The sequence below is a fragment of the Tenrec ecaudatus genome, chromosome 8 (genome assembly GCF_050624435.1).
Source record: "Tenrec ecaudatus isolate mTenEca1 chromosome 8, mTenEca1.hap1, whole genome shotgun sequence".
NCBI lineage: Eukaryota > Metazoa > Chordata > Mammalia > Afrosoricida > Tenrecidae > Tenrec > Tenrec ecaudatus.
This window is the reverse complement of record NC_134537.1, coordinates 3,512,879-3,537,509: the sequence shown is the minus strand read 5'-3', so window position 1 is coordinate 3,537,509 and position 24,631 is coordinate 3,512,879. Positions and strand designations below refer to the sequence as shown.

Below are 24,631 nucleotides of genomic sequence, written 5' to 3'. Positions count from 1 at the left end.
AATTACTCTCCTTTCTGACTCTGCATTCTTATAGACCTACTTGTTTTTATAGAGTTTGTGTTCATAAGTCTGGGAGGGCCAGGTGCTCTGATAACCCCCCCCCCCCCGTTTGTTTGAAAATGGAATCAGTTACTCCTATTTGCTCTTCCTTGAACTTTATTGAAAATCTTACGTGGAATTTGTAATTGCATTGGATTTAAGGTTAATTTGAAAGAAATGCCTTTAAAATATGAAGTATTTTTGCTAAAAACATTGATCTCTCCCTGTTAGACCTTTTTAATATACACCAGTGAAATTTTATATCATAATTTCTCTTTAATAATTGCAGTAAGTTAGGATCTCTGTATACAATGTTGAATAATAGTAATGATGTGTATCATATTTGAGTTTTTAATAATTTACTTGGAATACTTTAGTTTACATTAAGCATCTCTTTCTAAGGTAGCTAATATATACATTTAATAAGACCTAGGATTTACAGTTTACTGAATTAACAAGATTTTTTAAATTAGGTATAAAAGTTTACATTTTATCAAATAAATTTTAGCCATCTCATCATCTATTGAGATCATTGTGCATGTCCTTCCTCTTTAGTTTGTTAATGTTATTAATTATACTGGAGAATGTCTCATTGTATTTCTGGGAGATTTACTTTTAAAAATATACAATATTAAATTATACTAATCTAATTAAAGTTTTGTTTGCATTAGTCTTTATAACTCATAGTTAACTAGTTTTGGGGGTTATTTTTTGGTACTTTTCTTTGGTGATGGTAGTTAGGAAATATGACTTCAGTCTCTAAGGACATATTTTTATCTGTTAAAAACCATACAAACTGATGAGAAGCAGTGCTTAGATAATCCTTATTATGAATATTTTTATTATATTGTGAAAAGCGGACTGGCTAACCCAGTTTCCAGTAGGTTATTATTATATATGCTTACAAGGTTGTGTATTATTTGTAAGACACCAAATTCATTTCTTGTAGACCAGTGTTCTCATCACCTTTCAGAATTTTCTTTTATCTTAGTGGTCAGTATTTTTATCTTTCATTCTTTTCATAGTATATGTAATTTTCTTAGTTGGGTTTTTTTGTTGTTGAATCTCTAAGCATTAAAAATTTTAAATAGTGATTAAAAAAGTGTACTTATCCAATTTAACCCCCTCTGCTTCTCCCCTCCCCCCTTTCTTTTAAAAGTTCATTGTAAAGGACTCCGTTGAAGAAAATATGTTGAAAATACAAAACACAAAGAGAGAACTTGCAGCCGGAGCTTTTGGAACTAAGAAGCCCACTGCTCATGAAATGAAACAAGCAAAAATCAATGAAATCAAAACGATAATTGACTTATAATTGGTGTGGTTTTAGTACAGTCAGTTTGGATAGATACATACAGAGGTTTTAGAAATGAGATAAATGCAGAATTTTAGAAATGAGACCTAAAAATATGTCTTCTAATGAAAAGGGGGCATATTTTACATTAGGGAAGAGGTATTATTGACACATAATATCTTCTATATATGATTCTATTTTTAATGGTCTTTCAAAATAGCAATAAGTTCTGTTCTATACTGTGGCCTAACATAATTTTTCAGGGGGAAGAAATGTTACTTTGTTGTTCAACTTTTCACAGTACCTATGCTGAGTATTTTCATATATCTCCCAAGTGCTCAGCTTTTTTCATACTTCAGATGAGGTCAAATCCTTTCTACTTTGGCCAAATAGTTATTTTCTATGTTGGACACATGTCGGAATTCATCACAGCCTCCCTTCTGTGTGCAGTGGGTTGCCAGTCCTTGTACACACTGACAGTAGGAGAGATGGATTTTATTAGACTTTTCAAAAACCACATTTGCATTCCATTACCAAAACTTAAATAAAAGACCAAAGTCCAGGTGAGCGAGTTGTTTGCAGTTTTATGTTCACTAAAAGTATCGGGCTATTAATAGCACTATTTTTTCCATTTTAGTCAGGCAGTACTGTAGTGATGCTTTAAATGTAATTTGATGTGTAAGGTGTAAATACAGCCTGTGGATGTGGGAGAAAACCAATTCTCAATTTGATTTGATATTTAAATTATGGCATTGCTAAATAGATATTTCTATAAATAGATAATTTTTATTTATGTAGAATCTTTTTGAAATAACTTTATAAACTTTTATAATTCAGAATACTACTGAATGGGGGAGGTATGATAAACTGGATAGATGGAGGTTAGGCTGGAGGACCTGCAAGATCATTTCAGCCTGTTAAAGACATCTTATTCTGAACGTAAATGCTTCCTTATCTGTGTTTAGAATGAAAATTTGGTTTCAGAATTTAATTCATCTTTACTTACAATTAGATACCCTTTCCTTACATTTTGTTAATAAACAAACCTATAATAGTTGCCTCAGAATCCTAGGTGACTCTTTGAGTCACATTTAAAACAAATAGGAAGGTTAATGATCAGGCTTAGGTAGTCAGTGGTGTTATTTCCTTAAGGGAATGTTTTTGTTTGTTTGTTTCAAGAATGCTTACTTCTGTAACAAAAGGAGCTTCATTTATATTGACGCAGACTCATAGCACTGTGGTGTTTATGAACGTTGTTAGAAGGGTCTCATGCGAGGTGTTTGGAGGCAGCAGTATATTGCTGCATGGTGCACATCTGAGGCCTACGATGGTCTTTCCCTAGCTAAGGCCTCCCTCCATGATCATGCCCTCTCTTTAAGGGAATTCTGATGAAAAGGGACCAACAGACCCTCTGAGCAAGGATTAAGAGTAGAATATTCTAGTAACTAACTGTGGTTGGTTCACTGGCATGAGGAACTGAAAGGCAGGGATTTATCTTCTTGGATAAGTATCAGTTTATACAATGAGTACAGGTCCAAACCTGCAAGAGAGACAAAAGTCATGTTGATTTGGACCTCACAAAATAGGGTAGTGTGCATTTTATGTATGTCAATAATCCACTAGGATTAAATATAAAAATATTCAGCAAAAAAGAAAACATTCTGCTTCTTGCTTAAAAAGGCAGAGCCTTTAAAACTTACCATATAACGGCAAAAACTACATTTGCTTCTTTACCCAAACATTTGCTGAGCTGTGTTTTTAAATGTGTTTATAGTAGGTTTGGCAAGTCATTTTAAAAATGACTGTTTGTGTACAGTTCTGTTAAATGGTGTTTAAAAAAAGAATACAATTCATCCTAAGAAAATATATAAACTATTGGAATGGAAGCTTCACATTAGCCTATGCTGTTAATTTTGTTTCATTATTGAGTAGAATAATAGTTTTAGAAATGTGTTGAAGATACTGTATTGACACTTGTGCTTCAAACTGGATTTTGTTTTCAACTTAATCAATAAAAGCTTCAGAAATTTATTATTAGCTTATTTTGTTACATTATTTTAATGACTAAAGGAAGTTAATCATTTATTAAATATCTTCTCTGATAGTGTCTATTTTGCATCATTTTTACTAAAAATACCATGATTAAATTAGTAATTCCATATTCTCTTCACCTTTTAAATTGTGGTCAATTTAATTGAATCAGAGGTTTTTTTCAGTTTATGGTACTTTTTATTGAAATAGTTTATCTGAGTATATAAGTGTTTAGGTTAAGTGCCTTGATCTTGAAAAACATTGGCTCAGGTTATTAACACTAGCTCATCTGCAATAAAGAGAATAGTTCTGATAATATCCATGTACAGTGGTTTAATGGGTAACTGTATATTTTTCTGTAATTTCACCTCATAGATTAGTGATACTTAATCGAAAGTTTAAGCAATTTATTGCCAATGAGCACCAATGAAATTACTCTCAAGAGGTGTATGTTTTCTGTTGGGAGATGTCAAGGAGCAAATTTCTCTTTAAAAAGCTTTGAATTACACAGTTTTTTTCTGACACAGAAGCAGCATTCCAAAATTTAGGCTTATCTTGGAGGTAAAAGTTCAGTTTTGGACCATCACAGCGTAAAGTGATTATCTCAATAAAGCAATCACCATGCTTTTTGTTTCCCGGTACATATAAATAATCTGTTAACTGTGCACTATTAGGAAAATGTTTCAATAGTTTTAAGAACTCAAAATGTGACGTGAAATGAACACAAGGTGTTAGAAGAATGTGTTGATACACTTGGTTGAATGCAGCGTTGCCACAAACCGGTCTGTAGGCCAGACAGGAGCTCTGAACTGCAAAAACAAATGAGGTGTGCTGCCACAGTGATTTGGGTTGCATATCGCATGTATTTAAAATAAGCCTGTAGTGTTTTATCTAGAAATGACTCTTTTTTTGTTCATTGCAACCAGGGACCCTGATGCAAGAACTTGGCCTGCATGACAAAGTAGAAAAACACTCACTTTCAAAGGTTTGTTTAAAACAGGAGATAGAAAAAACACTGTCAGTAGCACTGGTGGGTCACAGGCTTGATGAAAAGCATACTTCAAGAATTACAAGTGTCTACAGAGTGAGTAGATAACAGCTAGCGAACTCAAGTGTAGTCAAGGAGCACTGTCTAACTTGGTCCTTGCAGACACTCTGACCATGAGTTTGTTTAATGCAGAACATGGTCTCGGAGTTGGAGACAGAAAAATTTGAGTTATCTTTTGCCAGTCATATCTTTCTATGCTCTGGTTTCATTTACAAAATGAGGATACAACCTATACATTATAGAGTTTATTAATTGAAACAAATGCAGTCTTTTATTGGCCTATAGTTCACATTTTTCTTAGAGCGTATTGGATTACAACATTTACTATTCATATTATCAAAATTTAAAAACGGATTTTAGAGTACATTTTAAAATTTGGGATAATCAGAAAAACGCAAATCATGGTATTTTAGTAATTTGTCCATGCTGTTACATAGCGACCAGGCCCCTGAAGACACCCCCAGTACAGCAGCATTGTTAGTCATTGGGGGTGCCCTCAACAAACCAGCTCTCACACACGCTAGAAGTCTGAAGTCAGCACAGCTCTAGAGGACAGTTTCTCTGTTGGTTTTTGGGGTGAAGGTCCTGTGTCTGTTTGGTTCCTTGGAAATTGCTCATATCATAGCATTGTTCTCTGTCTGTGCTTGCTTAGCTGTGTCAGCACATGCCTCTACTACTAAATACACCCTTGTATCAGTCTGGGTCTTTAGAGAAACAAATCCTCAGAAACTCATGTGTAAGAGTTTTATTCAAAGGGTAAGTGCACGTCAAGAAAACATCCCAACCCAGTGCTGCCCAAGCCCACAAGTCCAACGTTAACCCATTTGTCCAACACCAATCCACAAAGTCCTCCGCCATCTCACAAGACACACACTATGATGCCGACTGCAGGAGGAAAGCTGAATCAGTGAATGTGTAAGCATCGTGGCACTGGCAAGGGTCTCCACACGGCTGCTCAGAACTCAGGGCAGCATCGGGGTAGGTCCTTGTGGCTTCTCCTTGGGGTTGTCTTGCAGTAAGTGAGCCGTGCCAGCTGAAGCAGGGAACTGGCTAAGACAGATGCACTCTGGTGCGACCATCACAAAGCAGGAGACCCGAGAACTAGAAAGGCGAGGCTCACCGAGGCATTTATCCCTCCGCCCTTCAATTAACCCCGCATGTGTTTAACGGCCAGGTTGGCACAATAAACAACCCTCTAACAAAATCCTCCCAAGTGGAATTATAACCACAGGTAGAGGATTTACAACACATATTTTTAGAAGAAATATATATATATATATATATATATATATATATATATATATATATATATATATATATATATATATATATATAATTTCAATGACATCAAAACACTACACACATCGGTAGTACCGTGGTAGGATTCATCCATGCAGGAGACTGGGATTCATTTACTGGCTAATGTACCTCAAGTGTCCCCCGCGCCCCCCCCCCCACCCACCCATCTATGTCAGTGGAGGCCTGCCCATTAGGGACAAAGATAGGGTGATAACCTTCCAAAAATTAGCTGAGAAAAAAACCCTGCACGTTACCACGGTGGGGGGGGGGCAGGGGGTGGTGTGTGCGTACATGAGTCCGGGAACTGACTAGAACCATTGTACGGTGATTTTTATGTTTTGTAGATGGCATTTAAATAATGCTTAATCCACACAAGCAACAGTTTTATTTTTAATAATTCAACATCGAATCCCCTATGCAACAACCCTCTTGTGCCCCTTGTTTTAAAAATAACCCCTACTCCCCGTTACATTTAGTGTAAATAATGTATCTAGTGGGCCTTCAGGTCATCCCAATCGATCATTTGGAGTAGAGATACATGGTTTCAAGCCGGACTGATTCATCAGTTTTTTCTAGAGTTTCATGGAGGTAGATTTGGTTGCTCAGTTCCCTTCAACTTCCTTTTCCATACTTCATATCGAATGCACCAAGAGCGGCATGGCTTTCTAGAAGCCCAGTGAAGCCTGCACTTCCCTGGTCACTTCAGGTCTGCTGTGACAGCAAGCCTGCCCCTTCCCATCCACTGTGCGCTCGATGTTTCCCCAGCAGCAAAAGCGTTCTTCAATTACAAATCACAGATGAGGACAAATAGATCTTTAAGAATAACTTCAGTGGACTGAAATAAACTTAGAATCCACAAGACTAAAATCCCAAGAACACCCTCCTGATTCTCTTTGGGTGTTAACGTAACTAATTTCTTACACTAGTGAGAACCGAGCATTCGCCCTGTCCTTTGACAAACTAAACCTCAGGGCAACCTAAATAGTGATGAATGGAACTGTATAGAAACATTTCACCAAATCCAGAGTTAACTTTCAACTCTGAATGAGATAAACTCAACCAAACTCTGCTGTTGAGTGGAAGCCAACTACTAATGACCCTGCAGGACGGTATAACTGCCACCTGGTTGTGAGACTGAACTGTTAATGGCAGGAGAGAGTTAGCTTAGTGGGGCTGCTGCTGGTTTTGAGTTGCTGACCTTCAGTTAGCAGCCCAACTACACCCCCAGGGCTCCTGATGAAATAATGTCCCTGCATTAAATTAATCACGAGTGACAACATAATCAGAGGTTGGAAGTACTCTGCCTTTCTATGAACTGTTCCCCACCCCCCAAAAACCTATGCCTTAATCTGATAAATCCTCTAGATCAGTTCATTGCACATAGATGAGAACATGGCCAACGGCAGCCAGCAATCATGTAAAATGTATGAGCTTTCTTCAGCAGTGATGTTTTCTCCAAGCAATATCAACAATAAAAGGTGAGTAATGAGTATATTATCATCCATATATCAACCAATGGCAGTGTATGGATCTTAAGTTTTGACTCAAATAGGATTTTTTTAAAATCAGTTGGTATTTTTGGAATCACTAATATTTTGGTGATAATTTTTGAAGTCTTTATTTTTAAAAGATTTCTCTATGTATAGGAATGTTTACAGATGAAAACACTTCAAACCCATCAGGCAGTTGAAGAAGGAAGGAGTATTGATGAAACACCTGTTGAAGCTGGTTCCTCATTTTGCTTGCTTTGGGGCACTTAAAATTGCTCATTAGTAAAACGTGGGTGGATTGCTACAGAATTTAGAACCAAATCCCGTGCCTTGGCTAATGAAACCATTCCACCCTGTGTCTTTGAATTCTTTACAACCATGTTCCCTTTCCCCTTACTCCCTTTCTCGGAGAAAGACCCTTGCCGTCTTTCTCTGGCTCTAAAGGCCATCTTATGGAGGACGACTTTCTTGGCCACCATGATTGGATTGTCCTTGTTAACGTCAGCTTCCTTGGCTTCGTGTAATTTGTTGTTTGTTCCTTTTTGGTCTTTTCTTGGTCTCTCGTGTTAGAATACAAACTATCAAGGCCCACCTTGTACAGTCCTGCTATGAATAGAGGTGTGAAGGTATTCAATAAGAACTTGAATTCGTACTTTTACTTTCAAATGTATGTTACTTGAAGCTAAGTATGATGTGAAATTAGGACGCTTAACTGTTGCAGTAGGTGTTTCTGGAATAAAGTTGCCATTGAGTTGCCCTGATTCACAGCTTATTTCCTGGAAAGCATGGTCGTTGGGCTGTGAAGGTAACAAGACTGGATTGAAATTGGGAATTATGCACAGATAGCTAGTGAGTCAGAAACCCATTTGTGCGATTTACACATTAGACTTTAATGGATTTTGTTTGGAATTTTCTGTGCATTGGATTCTCATTGGAAGACTTAGCCAACTACCCCTTGCAGATAGCTTTGAAAATTAGGAGTTCTTTTTGATTTTTAAAATAGTTTTAACAGTCTGTTGACATCCAGTGCACTGGGAGGTAGCTGGGGAGAGCTTTGTGTCACAGCCTGACACATGGCACTTGATGGTTGTTTGGTGAATGTCTCAGGCACTTGAAGATCCAGTGTTTAATTCTTTGGCATTTCAAATAATTGTGACTCATTTCATCTTCGGAAATTATTTACCATTTAATACTTTACAATTTTAGCCAAAGGTTTATTTTGAGCTCCCGTGGGAGCCACTATTCGGTGTGGGCCCATGATTCTCTCCCAGGCTTCTTGTGCATTAATGTTCACACTGTGCCGGCCCCTGTGGCCAACCGAGACGCGAAGGAGCATGATCTTCAAGGCGGGGTCAGAAGTCCTTGGGGTTTCTGTCCAGTTACACCCCTAAAGTTTTCCCTCAGAGTCTGTTAACCATCCAGTCACTTTCCTCTGTTTTCTCCAAAAGAACGATTTGTTTCTGATTGCCCACTTTCATTTCAAAATATGATTCTGGATCCTAACTATTCCTAACTGGTCAATGCTCCCAACCTAAAATCATCTGTAAACTTAATACCCAGGCTTTACTTTTCCATTCGTTCATTTAAAGTCAGAAACAACAGCATCAGAAGGCATTGGGTCCAATACGGACTCCAGCTGATGTCCTGAGAGACAGTACTGCATAGGTTCAGAGGTCAACGACGATTTAAATGGGAAGGTTACATGGCCAATCTCTGAATGTCCACTCACTGTGGACATGCAATGAGGGTGACAGACTAGATAAAATGTGATCTCACCCCTTCCATCCAGTCCATCACTATCACGGGGGAATACTAGATTGAATATCAAATATTTTAAAAGCATATCCCAGGATTTAGTTTCATATTGAATTTGTAAACAATGATAATATTCATAAGTTGTGAAAAATCCCGATTACATTTTCTTAAGAGGGTGTGTGTGGCTTCCTTAATTTTTACAATCGACAACCAAAAAGATGGCAATAAGTCTTTATTTTTCATAGCGGGTTCCGCGGCGGGTCATCAGAGAACACACTGCCATACATACGGCTCTGCTGTACAGAACCGGACAAAAGCATTGAAGCATGCTGCCTTGCTGTACATAGACAAATGGTGAACCTCTTTGACACAGATGAAATGGGTTAATTCCATCTGCTGGTATGCCTATCAAGTGGTGCAGGCTGCCTTTACCTGGAAGCAGAATTAACAATCACTCTGGCTGCCTTTGGACTATTCTAATACAGGCCTAGTGAGGGTGCAATGCGCAGGCAAGGGACAGGCGCCGTGTCCCCATTCTGAAGGGAGACAGATTTGGAGCTTGGTACTGCACATTTTAGAAACTGATATGGCCAGCCTCATAGCACGTTGAGCAATCAACGTTAATCGAGAACTTCTGAAACGTTAACTGAACACTGTCTATGTCACAGAACCGTGGTCACAACTTTGGCCCAGTTCTCACTGGCTGACCGGTAACAAACCCCTCCACTAGTGAGTTTTAGTGAAAGCCTCTCTCTAGCAACTGTAACATCCCTCCTCCACCCAGTTCTAGATACTAAGTCTGGGAAGCGGACTCCCTGGAAGTGGTGTGTTCGCAGGAAGGCCGTGTTTCTACTGGAGGTAAGCGTCAAGTTTCCTCTGGATGTTGTCGAAGGAGTCTGCGCCCAGGTAATCAGCCTGGCCCTGTTCCCACCGCTCCTTCCGTTCTTCCGAGGATACAAAAGGCTGTACCACAGCTGGGAGCTCCCCCAGGGACAGGTGCGACACGGCTCCTGAGACCTCCTCCTAGAAGGGAGAGCAGAGGAGAGCTCATCAGAGGCCTTGAGAACTAGAAATCAGGCCGTTCCCAGAATGCAATAAACTGAAGAAGGTGAGAAAAGCCAGGATGAATTGTCATGCAAAGTAGCAAAAAAATGGGAAAGTATCACATGACGTGAACAAACAAAAGACAAAAATAACAAAAATCTTAGGGGTTTTTTCCCTAACAAAATGGAGACTTCGTGACTCAGTGAAAACATTGGGAGAACAAATTAGGGTTAATGTTTAAGTTCTGCATACCTTTCTACAGAAGCCACAAGAGAAAGCCAGTGTATAGACCGAGTCTGAAAGCTGCAAACAGTTCATTAGACAGTGTAAGGCGGATGGAGAAGGGGACACAGTCTCCTGATCAATTCTCGATCGCTGTGGGCTCAGAAAGGTTGAGAACTTAAACAGAATGATACTTCAGAGGCTAAGCTGCTTCCAGAAGGAACCTGACCAGAGAGCCACACCGCATGTACTAGTGGTCACACGATCCTAATAAAGGCTGAGCGCTGTGGGCCTGCACTGAACGCATCTGCCTGCTCAGGCTTTTGTTTGGGCTACTGAAGTAGCATCTGTTTCTGTAGCTTCTGCTTATTTAATCTGCTCAGTTAGGAAAATCTGTTTCAACTCTCATCGTCACCTTCCTTTGCTTCGTATTCCCAGTCCTTGCATTGCAGAAGGAACGTAGTGAGCTCACAGGAAACAGGACGCCCACTCTACAGCCTATGTATAGATTAGCAGTGACTCCAGGTGCCAAAGAAAGAAATACCGAGGCGAGCTTTGAGAAGCTCCGAGGTGACAAGGTACTGGGAATCTTAGCAGAGAAAGAGGAAGGCAAATGAATCCACACAGGCATTGCTTTGCACAGAACACAGCTTCTTTGGGAAATAAATTCCGAATGCCTCTTCATGCTGTGTCTGGACTCAAGGAGAGGCGTGCCTGTGTTCACACACTGCCACTACAAAGGATCTAGGTACTTTCCACGGATTGCACATAAGCAACACTTCCACTGGGAAAGCCCCACGTTGGCCTTCAAGGAGCAGAAGGAGTGGCGTGGGAGGCGCTCTCATTAATCCGTGGCGGATGGGGGCTCTGCCCGCAGTGAACCTCCCTGGAGAGGAACCCTAGAAGGCGAGTCCAGAGTGCTGGATCCTATTCAAGAGCGTTCAGCTTTTATAGTCGAACATCTTCCTGACTCTCCGAAGAGCTGTATTTGATTCTGGGTTGTAGACGAAGACCTTAAACAAGGTCCATCTCGTATTTCCCGGTGAATAACAGCCTCTCAGGAGCTGACTTACTACAAACCTCCAAAGAACTTAAATGTAGTGAAGCCTCAATCTGTTGACAAACCGGGATCTGACAGGTTGGCTAACTTATTAAAGGGCAGCTATGTGCCAGACAAGCTGCCCTGGGGGTTCAGCGGGCATGCTACGCTTGGGCTGCTAGAGACAAGGTCTGCTCTCATCAAGAGCTAGAGTCAGAAATCCTATGACGCGACTGTTCTGTTCTTTAGGATCGCTAGGAGTTGGCTATGCCTCAGTCGGAGGGGGGCACATGGGAAGCAACGAGCCGTGGAGCCCAGCACAGCTGCTAACCCAGAGCTTGGCAGTTCCAAACCACCAGCCACTTTGTGGGAACAAGATGCGGCAGTCTGCTTCCACATTGGCTCAAGAAAAAGCCTCCGAGTTCATTGCTGTTGAGTCAGTTCTGACCGACGGTGACCCTGTGGGGTACAGGAGGACTGATTGCCGAAAGAGTTTCCAAGGTTGTAAATCTGTAAGGAAGCGGACTGTCTCTTCTCTCTCTTACAGAGTGGCTGGTGAGTTAGAACTGCTGACTCTCGTTAGCTGCTCGTGCTAAACTCCCGTACCACCGGAAGCTCCTTTTGAAAAATGAGTCCCCCATGGGATGTTCTATCCTGTAAAGTACTTATGTGTGTGTGTGTGTGTTTTGTATGCTAAGCGCTGTTTCAACTGCTGTGTTGTATGCATGCAGAATCCTATTTAAAATATTACTTGGGGGTAGCAAAAAAAAAGTGGCTAAAATGTTTGCCACAGACAAGAACCTTACATTCTAGAACCTTACATCCTCCATGCACTCAGCACTTAGCTTGGATAACGGTCCATTGGCGTCTACACTTTCACTTGTAACAGATCTAATTCATGTCTCTCCAAAGTACGAAACCTCAAAGGGGGACCTCTGGGGTCAGAGAGCGCTAGCGCAGACTGCTCTTGTCCATACCGATGCCCTCGGCAGAGGCCCCGTGTCCACAATCCTCTGCTGAACGCCCGAGGCCGAGCCCTCATGGAAGAGTGCTTCAGCCCGTGGCTAGTAACAGAAAGACGGGCAGTTTGAACATACCGGCTGCTCTGTTTTCCTAGGAGACCCCATGGGGCAGTTCCTCTCTGTCCTAGGGCATCTCAATGAGTCAGTAAGTTTGGGTTGTTTTTTTTCAAGTACAGCTGAGGCACTAATTATACCACAAAACCTGCATCCAAAATGTGCCCCAAAAAACCACTCAGCATATACTCAAGTATATACGGTATATATAGTATCCAGAGAAGCATAAACATAGGAGAGTACAGTAATCCTAGACAAGTGTTCATTTCAAGCTACTGTGACTTCCGCTGCAAATATTCTACGCAGATAGCAAATAAAAATTGGGTATGTAAGTGTTTGCCTTTTCCAAAACATGAAATGGGGCATTCATTTTTATAGCATGCCACCTTAAGAATCATCTCAAAGTCTCAGGACAAACATCCTTAGGAATTTATCATTTACACGATAAACGTCTGTATCCAAAAACTGCCTCTTGGCATTCAGAGCCCAGGAGATTTGTCGAGAAGTCTGTGCTACTTCAGTCTTTGCTGATAGTAATTCTTTCTCAGCTGGCCACAGTTTCCCTTTCACAAAAACTTCTGTATTTAAAATACCACTAAGTGCCCACCCTGACCTATTTTTATTGATAGGTTTTGAAAAACTGCATAAAATTAGAAAAAAACTGCTTTGAAGAAAGTAGAACCTACCACAGTCAGGTACGAGACGGTGTCTTTGACAAGGCCAACCTGCTGAAGCAGAGGCACAATGTTGGTGGTGAAGATGTCCCACCACGTGTTGAGAAACTCCGGGTGAATCATGGTAGGGTCCTGGCCATCACTTCTGACACTTCGTGTTTTGGGATCATAAGTATAATTCCATGGTTTGATTAGTCCCAGAAAATGCACAACTTTGGCATTTGCACCGAACCTGCCGGGTGAACATAAGTTTGGTAAGTTCTTTGGATCAACAAGCACCTTGCGATATGGTCAGCAGTGTATCATCCAGCCTGCAGTCGTGATTAGGAAAGAAGCATCTCACTGAGAAACGGACACATACTTATTCTAATCGTGGGGCAGTGTTTGAGTTGAGTGCTCAACCCCACTAGAGATGTAGGAAAAGAATAGAGACTCCATGCAGTACACACACCACCTAGCCACTGCTAACAGGAAACGCGGCCAGGCGGAAAATAATTGAATGTGACCTAATAAGGGTGAACAGACATGTGCTCTCTACCAAGGAGCCTGGCTGCAAGGCTGCAAAAAATCGGTGTGCAAGCAGGGATTATCATGAAACATGCAGCATAGCAGTACTGTTGGAATTGGTCATGGACTACAAGTAACCTGGATGTACACATTAGATGACGGCTCAGCCATCACTCTTCCCAACCTCAACTGAACCCACCACCATTGAGGTGTGTTAGTCTCGGTGGACTAGAGAGACAAATTCATCGACAGTCATATGCATATAAGAAAGAGCTTTGCATAAAGAGTAATTGTATATTAAGAAAACAGCCCAGCCCAGTCCAGATCGTGTCCACAAGTCCGTATTAGCCCACATGTCCATGTCCAGTCTGTAAATTCATCTTTAGACTCACACAACACATGCAAGGATGCTAAATGCAGGAAGATCACAGGTCAGTGGGTGGAAAATTTTGTGGATCCAGTGTTAGTGGAAGCATCTCAGCGCTGGCGTGGGTCTCCATGTGGCTCCTCCAGCTCCAGGGCTCTGGCACTGACTGCATGGCTCCATGTGGCTTCTCAGCAGGAAGACCAAACAGAGTGTGTGTCTGGCCTCCAGTCAGCTATTTATTTCCATCCCGTCTCCAAATGAAGTCATCAAGTTGCCAGCTGATTGACAGGCTAGATTCTATCCCTTTGCAAGTAGACAGGAGATTATATAACCATCACAAGTTGATTTTCATAGCAACCTATGGTTTCTAGGGGCTGGGGAGTCAGCTCCAACTCAGAGCGACCCCTTGTACAAGAAAATGAAGCAGCGCCCGGTCCTGCGCCATCCTCCCAATTGGTGGGATAGAGCTCATTGTTGTGGTAGGTTTGTCAACCCACCCCTTTGAGGTTCTTCCTCCCTCACCGATCTTCTACCTTACCAAGTTTGATGTCCTTTTTAAGGGACCCCCTCCTGATAACATGTCCCATGTACAAAGCCTCACTAACCTCTCTTCTAAGGAACATTCTGGTTGTACTTCTTCCAAGACAGATGTTTTGTCCTTCTGGCAGTCCTTACAATATTGTCATCGCTGTAATTCGAATGCATCAGTCCTTCTCTGATGATTGCTGTTCTGTCCTGCTTTCTCATTTGTGTGAGGCAGTCGAAAATACCATGGCTTGGGTCACGGGTAACTCAGACTTCGAAGTGAGATCTCTACTTGGTGGCAGGAAGTTTGCAGTTTGTATGCAGATTTACCCAAGGGAACATCATTTGATTGCCTGACCGATGCTTCCATGAGTGTTGACTATGGATCCGAGTGAGACGGAATCCTCAACAGCTTTGCTCTGTTTATCATGATGTTGCCCATGAGGTTTACTTTACAGTGCGTCGTAATCTGTACTAAAAGCTGAAATCCTTGAACTTCATCAGTATGTCCTCCAAGTTCGTTTCACTTTCACCAAGCAGGGTGTGTTGGGTTGTCTGCTTATGTATTAATCCTCAAAATTCTCTTAAATATGAAGGGGTATCCCCCCCCCAAAACACACACACACACACACACACACACACACACACACACAAAAACAGAACAAAGCTCCATTGGGCTGGATCTTTCGTAGGATGCATTGTTCCTGCGAGGTGAGCATCTAGCAACTCGCTCTGTTAGTGTACCCAGTGTCATCACCTGGGAAGGTTTTCTCAGGTCACAGTGAGTTTTCTTATACAAGCAGTTTTGCTCAAACCTCATTTTTGTGATAAATGGTTTAACCTCCCTGGCGGTCATCCCGAGTGTGGATCGGGGTCAATGTTAACTGTCAGAAGCGGTAAACCCGAGACACACTCGGAATTACACCACAGAGAAGTCCCTTAACAAAATTACTGACATAATTAGACCACCAGGGTGGTTAAGAGAACAGAGTGCAGTTGTGAAATTCTGTTTCCTGATCTGAAACATGCCGCAGAAACTGTTGTGATGTTGAACACAGCTTAGAATGACAGCACTGTGGGAAAAACTCAAGTGTACGAGTGGTTTTCTCATTTCCAAAAAGGAGAAATGTCGATTGATGACAACCCTCACTCTGGATATCCTTCAACTTCCTGGATGAAAACGTCAACAAAATGTGTGCACTTGTGCTTAAAGAGCAGTGATGGATCACTGAAGAGTTGGGGGAGTTATCTGGACTACCTTGGCGCCAAGTTCAGTGAATTTTAATGGAAGATTTGGGAATGAGAAGGATCACTGCAACATTTTTGCCTCAGATTCTGGCTGACCAGGAAACAAAGCATTGGCCTTACTTTGAAAGAACAGCTCCAAAGCGACCCAGACTCCCCCCATCCCCAGGTCATTATTGGTAACAAGACATGTTATTCTTACAACTCCAAAAGCAACCATCGGTCAAGCCAGTGGAAGATGCCATCATCACCTCATTAAAAAAAAAACTCGTCAAGTGAAATCTAAGATCAAGACGATGTTTTGTTTTTTTTTTAATGTGAGGGAGACAGTGCATTTGGAATTCATTCCACCAGGTCAGACTGTTAATGTGATTTTTTAAAAAAGGCCTGATTGGTGGTAGATAGGGGCCTGGTTTTGCCACTACAACAATGCTCCTGCTCAGACAGCCATCCCGATGCGCCAGTTTGGGGCACACAACAGCATGCCTCTGTGCCCTACTCATCTTACTCACCTGACCTCGCTCTGTGCAACTTCTTTGTTTCCACCAATGAAGAGGGACATGAAAGGACAGCGATTTGATGATGTAGAAGAGGTGAAGAACAAATGAAGGAGGTGCTGTCAGCCATCCAAACCGATGAGTTTGAAAAATGCTTCCAGGAATGGAATCGCAGATTTGACAAATGTATTAAGTGTCATGGAGAGTACTTTGAAGGTGATAAGGTTGTTTTATAAAACAATTTAAATACATCCCTTTAAATTTTTTTCTTCTTTTGGGTTGTACCCCTATATATGTGAAGGTTTGGGAATCTGTTTTAACTGTGTATTAACTTGCACAAGCAAAACATTATATATTAATTCAGCAAGAGAGCCTAAAAAGCTTTGCATCCAATTAAAGAGATGAGCAAGCCTCTTAGACACGAGTCCACTTAGCATGTATCAGACTGCTCGTGAGCAGGAGCCCCAGTGGTGTCGTGTAGTGGTTACGATCTGCATGGTCGGAAGTTTGAAACCAGCCGACCGGGCTTCCTACTCCCGTAAACAGTTACACTCTCGGAATCCCACAGGGTGGTCACTGTGTGTCAGTATTGCCTGGATGACTGAAGGAATGCTCGTGGGAGCGGCAGTCAGGAGATCAAACAACACCTTTCACTGGGAAAACCTGCTGCATTCGCCCTCCGTAGAGTGTTGAAAAGCAGGGATGTTACTTTGAGGATTAAGGTGTGCCTGACCCAAGCCATGGCATTTCCAGTCGCCTCTTACACATGTGAAAAGTTAGACATTGGACATGGAAGATGGAAGAAAGATTGATGCAACTGAATTATGGTGTTGGCAAACAATAAATACCGAACCAACCCGTTCTGCCCAAAGGACAAGCCAACCTGTCCCGGAAGAAGTACAGTTGGAATGCTCTTCGGAAGCGAAGATGGCGAGGCGTTTGCCTCACATACTCAGGGCATGTTGCCAAGAGACCAGACCCTGGACAAGGACATCCAGTTTGGCAAAGGAGAGGGACAGAAGAGGAGGAGGACACTTGACAAGATGGACTGACAGTGTAGCTGCAGCCCTGAGCTCAGGCTTCACAATTGCGAGGGTGAGGCAGGAGTGGACGGTGCTTGGTTCTGCTGTGCACAGGATCGCTATGAGTGGGAACCAATCCTACTGCACACGGCAACGACAGCAGCAGCAGAGTTTCAATTCATCTAGCTATGCACGGCAGTGAATTCTTTTTATGTCCCCAACATGCTCTCTGTGGATGGATGGCCTCTGGAAAAGAACTTTTTCTCATTTAAATTTAGCTTCCAGGTAGGTGTGAAAAACCAAAATAGTTATATCAAAATGAAACCCCACAAGAGCAGGTCATTAAGTAAAAGGGGATTTTTATTTTTTTACTTAAACTTTTTAGCCTTCATGCGATTCCGGGGGTATACTTTGCAGAAACCTAACCTGGGATCTTTTCTCTAGTGTTCTTTCTATGCCACCCCCACCCCGCCCTCCACCACAGGCAACAACTTTCGATCGGTTAAAACTGATATCCCTTGGCCACAAGCAACATCGTCAGCGGATGAATAAGGAGGGGAAATGTTGACGTCCGAAACTAAAGTTCACCTGACTGACCTGAGCATGGAGAAAGGGAGTAAGACTAACCAGGCGAATCACTGACTCACTCCCGGGTGTATCAGATTACTGGCCAGCCGTAAATAAATAAATAGTTGGGTACATGTCACAATTGTCTCCAAACTAGCGAGAGCCATTCATTCTGACCCAGTAATGGGGATTTGTCTCAGCTTGCATAGGTCTCTTAAAATAAGTGTTCTAATTTTAGCTTCATGGAATCTCAAAAAGAAACATCCAGATCACAAGACGGGGCTTGAACCAGAGCCAGCAACAGGACTGCTTATGTTAGCCATTAAAATAATCCCTGTGACCTGGTGTTACCAAGAGATCAGATAGGCTTTTCCAGGCTGGTTTCCTAGTGGGGCCACACAGCCAGGGATGCGTGGAGGAGGCTTCCGAACTGTTCAAACGGGAAAGCAGCTAATGCCGTCGCTGGCTCCGTAAGCAGGAGGCTCACTGAAGACACCAGGCAAGAGGGACAGTCGCCCAGCGGCGGCGCGACATCTCTCCGGCAATCAAAGGAGCCCAGTGGCTCACATTTTCCATGACAGGGCCACTCCTCCTCGTACGGGCTCAGCCTCGCTCTGGTGTGCGGGGTACAATGACTACTTGCCCTTCCTCTAGTCACCAGGGTCACAGGCTCAGGTGGCTGCAGGGGCGGGGCTGATGGCTCAGGGGAAGACCTGGCGAGAGAGGGATTGTGGAGCACTGCAGTGCGCATGCCCCATCTTCAGAGGGCAGCTGCCACCAGCAGCCAAAAAGCTACCTTCACTAAGGGCTGGGGGCCGGCGGAGGGGGCGGGTAGGTGGTGTCCCCAGTGTATACTTCTCTTGTCTCTCGAGGGAAATGTCCGTCTCAGTAGTCTGCAGGAAATCCCAACAGTGTCAGCATTCACCCCAACTTGAATAAGCGAGACCAAGAGCTAGGCAACGGCACGGCCTACCCGGCTGGCCTCTAGGGAAGGGCTCTCCTGGCCAGGGTACCAGGGAGACCCTTTGGGGTGGGCGTCGCAGCACTGCCAGTCTCCACGCGCACACTGTGCATGCGTTCTCCAGCCAACACATCACCTCTCAACCTGCCTCTCGGCCCTGCCGTGTACTCTGCCCTTCTTCCAGGTCACTACGTGAGAACACGTCTTCGCAGCCAACCTCTCAGACGCGTGCGCATTAGTGGGCCTGTCCACATGCACGGAGCCAGGAACACCGCTGCTCGGCAGGCTCCCAGTCCCCAACCTGCTGTCACGGTTCCCTCTGTCTGCTCTGGGCCCGAATGGCCGCCCCGCTACCACCCCATTTCTCTGCTCCCTTGTAAAGCCACACGTAGCGATGCGCTCTTCTGACCCGCCGTCTCCACTTCCCTTCCACGCTCTTGGACCCTCTTCAGTCGGCCTTCTCCATCGCCACGCTAGCAGATGTCCTCTTGCCGGTCACCAGTGACCTCCGCATTCTCAGCGGTCCTCTTATCAGACTTCTCAGAGCGTCTCACACAGTTGACTCCCCGTTACACGTCCTCTTTGCGTGGCTTCTGCGAGCACCACCCCCAACTGCGTTCCCAAATGTAGTAACGTTCGATACATTCCTCACCAGGCCCAATGCCACTCGAAGTTTTCCCCGTCTCTCTCAATCGCGACTCATTTGTCCCAGTGGCTCGGGTACATGACACCTTTCACATCCCACCGAAGACCTGATTTTCAAAAGAAGTTTCAAAGTGAGGTTTGGGGGAAATTCTTTAAACTTTCAAATGTTGGAGAGGAATTGTTTTGGTTTACATTTTTTTAAACTGTGTGTAGGGGAAATGAAACCGAACTGTGAGACATAAACTTTCAGCGGCCCACCCACCTGAGACGTCTGAGGAAGACATGTCTTCTCCTCCCTCGTTCCTTCCCTGCTGCTGGTTCAGTGCCCCCAAGCAAGCTCTCACAGGAAGCAGACTCTACGTCTAAGAGAACCGAACACGGCCGGCCCGGCCCGCGGCATCTTCAATTTAACCCGTGCTTGCAGCCACGGCGAGTCTCCCCATACTGACCCTCCACTTTGCCAAGCACGAAGTCTTCTTTCAGGGACTGGCCCAAAGTGGGACGATGTCTGATCGTCCTCTCTCGGCTTAGGGGCATCTGTCTACTTCCACGGGCGCCGGCTGTGGCTCTGAGTCACAGGCAGTCCTTACATGGTCAGTGTTTCTCTCGACTGACCGTGCTCACTAGTCCGACTGGGAAGGTTCTTTTCTTCTTTATGTTGAGGTGGGTCCTCCCTGGAGACGAGTCTTTGATCTTCATCAGAAGGTGCTTCAAGCCGTCTTCACTTGCACCAAGCAAGGCTGGGTCTTTGCATATGGCAGGCGTTCCCAGCCTTCCCCCAATCCTGACGCCAAATTCTTCTGACAGTCCGTTTCCTGGATGGTTTGTTTGTTCCTTTATATCATCCCACTGGGGCTCTTACAGCTCTTAAACGATCCATGTGTCAATTGTATCAAGCATCTTTACACATATGTTGCCATCATCATTTTCTAAACACTTTCTATTGGAGCCTTGGTCTTGGATGATTTGATCAGCGCAGGGATTGAGAAATATGATGGAAGGCCTCAGCCCTGACCCGTGCCTTTTCTGATTTCCAGCCACTCAGCTCTCCCTTGTTCTGTTCCAGTGACTGTGCTGGTCTTTGTGCAGGTCTTTCAAGAGCCCACTTCAGTGTTCTGGAGTGTCTCCTCGCACAGCTTTTACCACAATCCCTGCATCCATTGTGTCCAGCACATTTGTTGCCATCATCACTTCCATAACATTTTTTTTCTATTTGAGTCCTTGGTATCAGCTCATTTTTCCCTCCCTCCCTCCCATCCCTCATGAACCCTTGATAATTTATAAATTATTTTTTCATGTCTTACAGACTGACGTCTCCCTTCACCCACTTTTCTGTTGTCCATCCCCCTGGGAGGGGGTTATATGTAGATCATTGTGATTGGTACCCCCTTCCCTCCCCCTTCCCCTTTCCTTCCTGGTATCACTACTCTCAATATTGATCCCGAGGGGTTTATCTGTCCTGGATTACCTGTGCTTCCAGCTCTTATTTGTACCCGTGTACATGCTCTGGTCTAGCCGGATTTGTAAGGTAGAATTAGGGTCATGATAGTGAGTAGTAGGGGGTATGGGTAGGAAGGAAGCATTAAAGAACTAGAGGAAGGTTGTATGTTTCATTGGTGCTATACTGCATCCTGACTGGCTTATCTCTTCCTGTGACCTTTCTGTAAGGGGATGTCCAATTGTCTACAGATGGACTTTGGGTTTCCACTCCATGCTTCCCCTAATTCCCAATGATATATATATATTTTGTTCTGGGTCTTTGATGCCTGGTACCTGATCCCATCAACACCTCAGGATCACACAGGCTGGTGTGCTTCGTCCATGTGGACTTTGTGGCTTCTCAGCTACATGGATGCTTGTTTATCTTCAAGCCTTTAAGGCCCCAGACGCTATATCTTTTGATAGCCGGGCTCCATCATGAGTTGGCATCTTTCAAATGTTTTTCTGGCCAGAGGAACTCATTCCTGTGCTGACTACCCCCTCCCCCCACCCTCCCACTGTCAGAGCAGCCTCTACAGGCCAGGCCGTGCCTGGTGTGCGTTTCTCTCCTGCGTATGAAGCCTCAGGCGGGATAGCAGCATAGACAGCAGGAAGCTCTGGGGACAGATCATGTGATGAGCTAACCACATGTGGAGATAAGATTAGAATGACCAGATGACCATGTTCAGAACTGGGCCTGAGGCCTAGCAGGCATCACGGGTGCCCAGAAAGGAGAACCAGCATTCAACCAGTGCTCGATGCTTGCTCAGTGCTCAGACCAGCACAGCCTGTGCCGTGCGTGGGACAGAAACTCAGGACGTCTGAGCCGCTGCTAACCTCACCAGACTACAAGCTCCTGGAAGGAAGGGGCACAAGCCTGCCTTCGTCAGAGCCTTCCATGGTGCATGATACACATGCGCTGTACATGCTTCAGCTGTGCACGCGTGAATGCGTCAAACAGCAAATGGCTAGATGTCTAGCGGGGAAACACTCCCCCTAAACCAGCACCGGCCGCAGACTATATTACCAGTCTCAGAGTTTGGGTGAAGATGGAGAAAGCGTGAACAATTAAAACAGAAAGGCTAGGGTTTCCATGACAATGGTCACGGGGAGGGCTGGAGCCGAGGGCTCTCAGGTACCAGGGGAGGACATCAAATCAGAAATACACAATGACAGCAGAATGCCGAACCTAATAAGGCTCAAGTCCATTCCTGGAAGGGGGGGGTGGGGAAGAATTTTAAAGAATTTTGAATGAGATCTTCATGAATGAATCAAATTTTTATAAAATAAATAGCAGGTATGACTGTGCTCAGAAAACTTTAATGCAGTAAGCGAATGTAAAAGAAGTCTTTGAGATCTCTCGAGACCAATTTTCAGGTGTATCACACTGAAACTCAATTAAAACCAGGCAATGTCGTCAATCAATGTACGGGGCAGTGAGCAGCGGTGTCAGGAAGTGTAGGTCTTTGGGGCGGCATGACACTGATGCAGAGGGCTCCCCGACAGTGAAGACTGAGAAAACTCAAAGGAGGACGAAGTGATGAAAAGAATCATAACACAGATCATCCTAATCAAAGCGAACACACAGCGTTATGAACAAACGGAATTTAGACTCCTCAGCACTAATCTCTGATTTTGTCAGTGTCTGTTAAATGTACCATCGCCTAACCCTAGCGTGAGGCTCATTCTGTAGACCAGTCCTAATGCCATGACCCTTTCATACAGGTCCTCCTCCTGTGGTGGGGGCCCCCCACTATGAAATTATTTTATTGCTACTTCATCACTGTCATTTTGCTAGTGTTATGAATCATCATGTAAATATCTGATAGGCAGGGTATATTTTCATTGTTACAAATTGAACATCATTAAAGCATAGTGATTTATCACAAAACAATATGTAACTATGTATTATATATTAGTTATTTCTAATGACAAATAAATTTGATTTTGTCTCGAAGCGTGGTGTGGCATGGGTCAGTCTTCACACCAAGTACTCGTCTGTGGGCGTGTCTGCATGTGGGCGGACCCACCTGGAGAAGGATAGAGGAGCAGGGTCTCAGGTCCTAAGACCAATGGAATTAAGTGTTTTCTGATGGTCTTAGGCGACCCAAAGGGGTCGAGAACCACAGGTTGAGAACCGCTGCTCTAGACTCTGGCACTCTCCGGAAAGGACCCCCAGCCAGAGGTGTAACCCCAGACGTGCCCACCGCTGTCGACCTTGAGCTCCAGCTACAAGGGACGGAGGAGCCGGGAAACCCTTCCTTCTGAAACCGCTGTTAACACTGGAAACCTGACATCTAAAATGTGGCCTCCAGCCATAGGATTAGAAATCACTGATTCCCCACTGGTCCATCCTAACTGAATGCCTCGTGGCCTATGTGCATGCCTTGTGAATCACGAAATCAGTCCGTGCAGGATTAAGCCGAGACAGATGACCGTGTCCCAAACATCGTGCCGAATACTTTCAGAAACAGTATGTCACTTTTGAACGTGTCTCCTAGATACTAAAAATCAACTTATACATAGTAAGCTAAATACTTAGGAGCCTCTATTTTACAACACATTGATTTTTTGGAAACTATGTATGAGTGTTTATTCCAAGTGATACAATTATTGTGAGTTTCCATTACGATTTGTTTTAGTCCAATGATGCACATGAAAAAGACGTTATATGTGCTCTGTCGTAGTTGAGATTCACATTAAAAATTTAATTCCTCTTAGACCGTTCTTTAGTGGAACATCATGTCATAGCAAGGATCCAGTGTTCTAAAAACATCTAGGCTTACACGATTCTGGGCCCTCAAGTCTCAGTACTGCCTTGGTGACCCCCCTGGTACATGGTTTCTTGGAGTTCAAGGGAAAAACGTGTTTTATTTCTTCTCCCATGAAGCCTAAGTTGCCCTTAATGTAACTATGACAAAGGACCAATACTAATATTCTAACACTCTGAGACATAAATGGAGCCCTGGCGACACAGGGTAAGCGCTGGCTGCAAACTCAAAAGCTGGTCACTTGAATCCACCGGGTGGTCCTCGGAGAAAGCTGTGACCGGCTGTCCCTGCCAAGAGTCACGCCCTGGGGAGCCCGACGAGGCAGGGCAGCTCTGCCCCATCGGGTCCCTGGAGTTGAAGTCAACTGAATGGCAACGGGCGTGTGCTTAAAACATGAAGAGTCAGCACGTATACAAACCCACAGGTGAGCAGGGTCAGAAGTGGGTGGGGAGAGAGGAGGCTTTGGCTCAGTGCACTGAAGGTCTGTGAAGGAGGCTGAGGAGAGCCAAGCATGCTTGTACCACTTGAAAAGAAATGTAATCCATGTCGCTGACCTGCACTTGTAGAAGTGAAATCGCTGTGTCATGTCCTGTGTGTAATGGGGTCATAAAATAGAACAAACCAGCAAGGGCTCCCTCCACGGTCTCTCTTCTGGCCACCAACCTTGCTGCCCTCGGGAAGCCGGGTCACCATGGTGCCACTGGGCCTTGGAGACCCCAAGGATATGCTGAGCCCTACTGGGGGTTTCTGGTTGGCGGCTAAAGCCCCCAGCGGAAGAGCTCTTCCACAGGGCTCTGAGCACTAGCTGTGGCAGCTCAGATGCTGACGAGATGTGGCTTCAGCTGAGAAGACTGGGACAGTGTCGACCTCAACAGGGAGCAAAAATGGAATGTGAACTACCTGCCTTTCCCGCCCTCCCACGTAAGAGGTGGGGAACAAGATAAACCACAAGATAAACCTGCTCACAGCAGACACGGGAAAATGGGCAAGAAGCTACCACCAGTGGGTGAGACAGGCATCGTCTGAGCAGTCTCGTC

At 44.1% G+C, this 24,631-nt stretch overlaps 2 protein-coding genes across 10 annotated transcripts in view; one reads left to right on the top strand and one right to left on the bottom strand.

Moving 5' to 3' along the window:
• HLTF (helicase like transcription factor) overlaps positions 1-3,361 on the top strand; it is a 95,900-nt gene extending 92,539 nt beyond the window's left edge. For all 9 annotated transcript variants that reach the window (XM_075555908.1, XM_075555911.1, XM_075555910.1 and 6 more), the window contains exon 25: positions 1,199-3,361. In XM_075555908.1, coding sequence (XP_075412023.1) covers positions 1,199-1,351 — 153 coding nt within the window. In that variant the 3' untranslated portion in view covers positions 1,352-3,361. The remainder of the gene's footprint in view (positions 1-1,198) is intronic.
• A 6,307-nt stretch (positions 3,362-9,668) lies between these two features.
• Positions 9,669-24,631, bottom strand: part of GYG1 (glycogenin 1) — a 40,490-nt gene continuing 25,527 nt past the window's right edge. Inside the window, exons 6-7 of the mRNA XM_075555903.1 lie at positions 13,021-13,240; positions 9,669-9,976 (exon numbers count right to left, since the gene is read on the bottom strand). Coding sequence (XP_075412018.1) covers positions 9,803-9,976; positions 13,021-13,240 — 394 coding nt within the window. The 3' untranslated portion in view covers positions 9,669-9,802. The remainder of the gene's footprint in view (positions 9,977-13,020; positions 13,241-24,631) is intronic.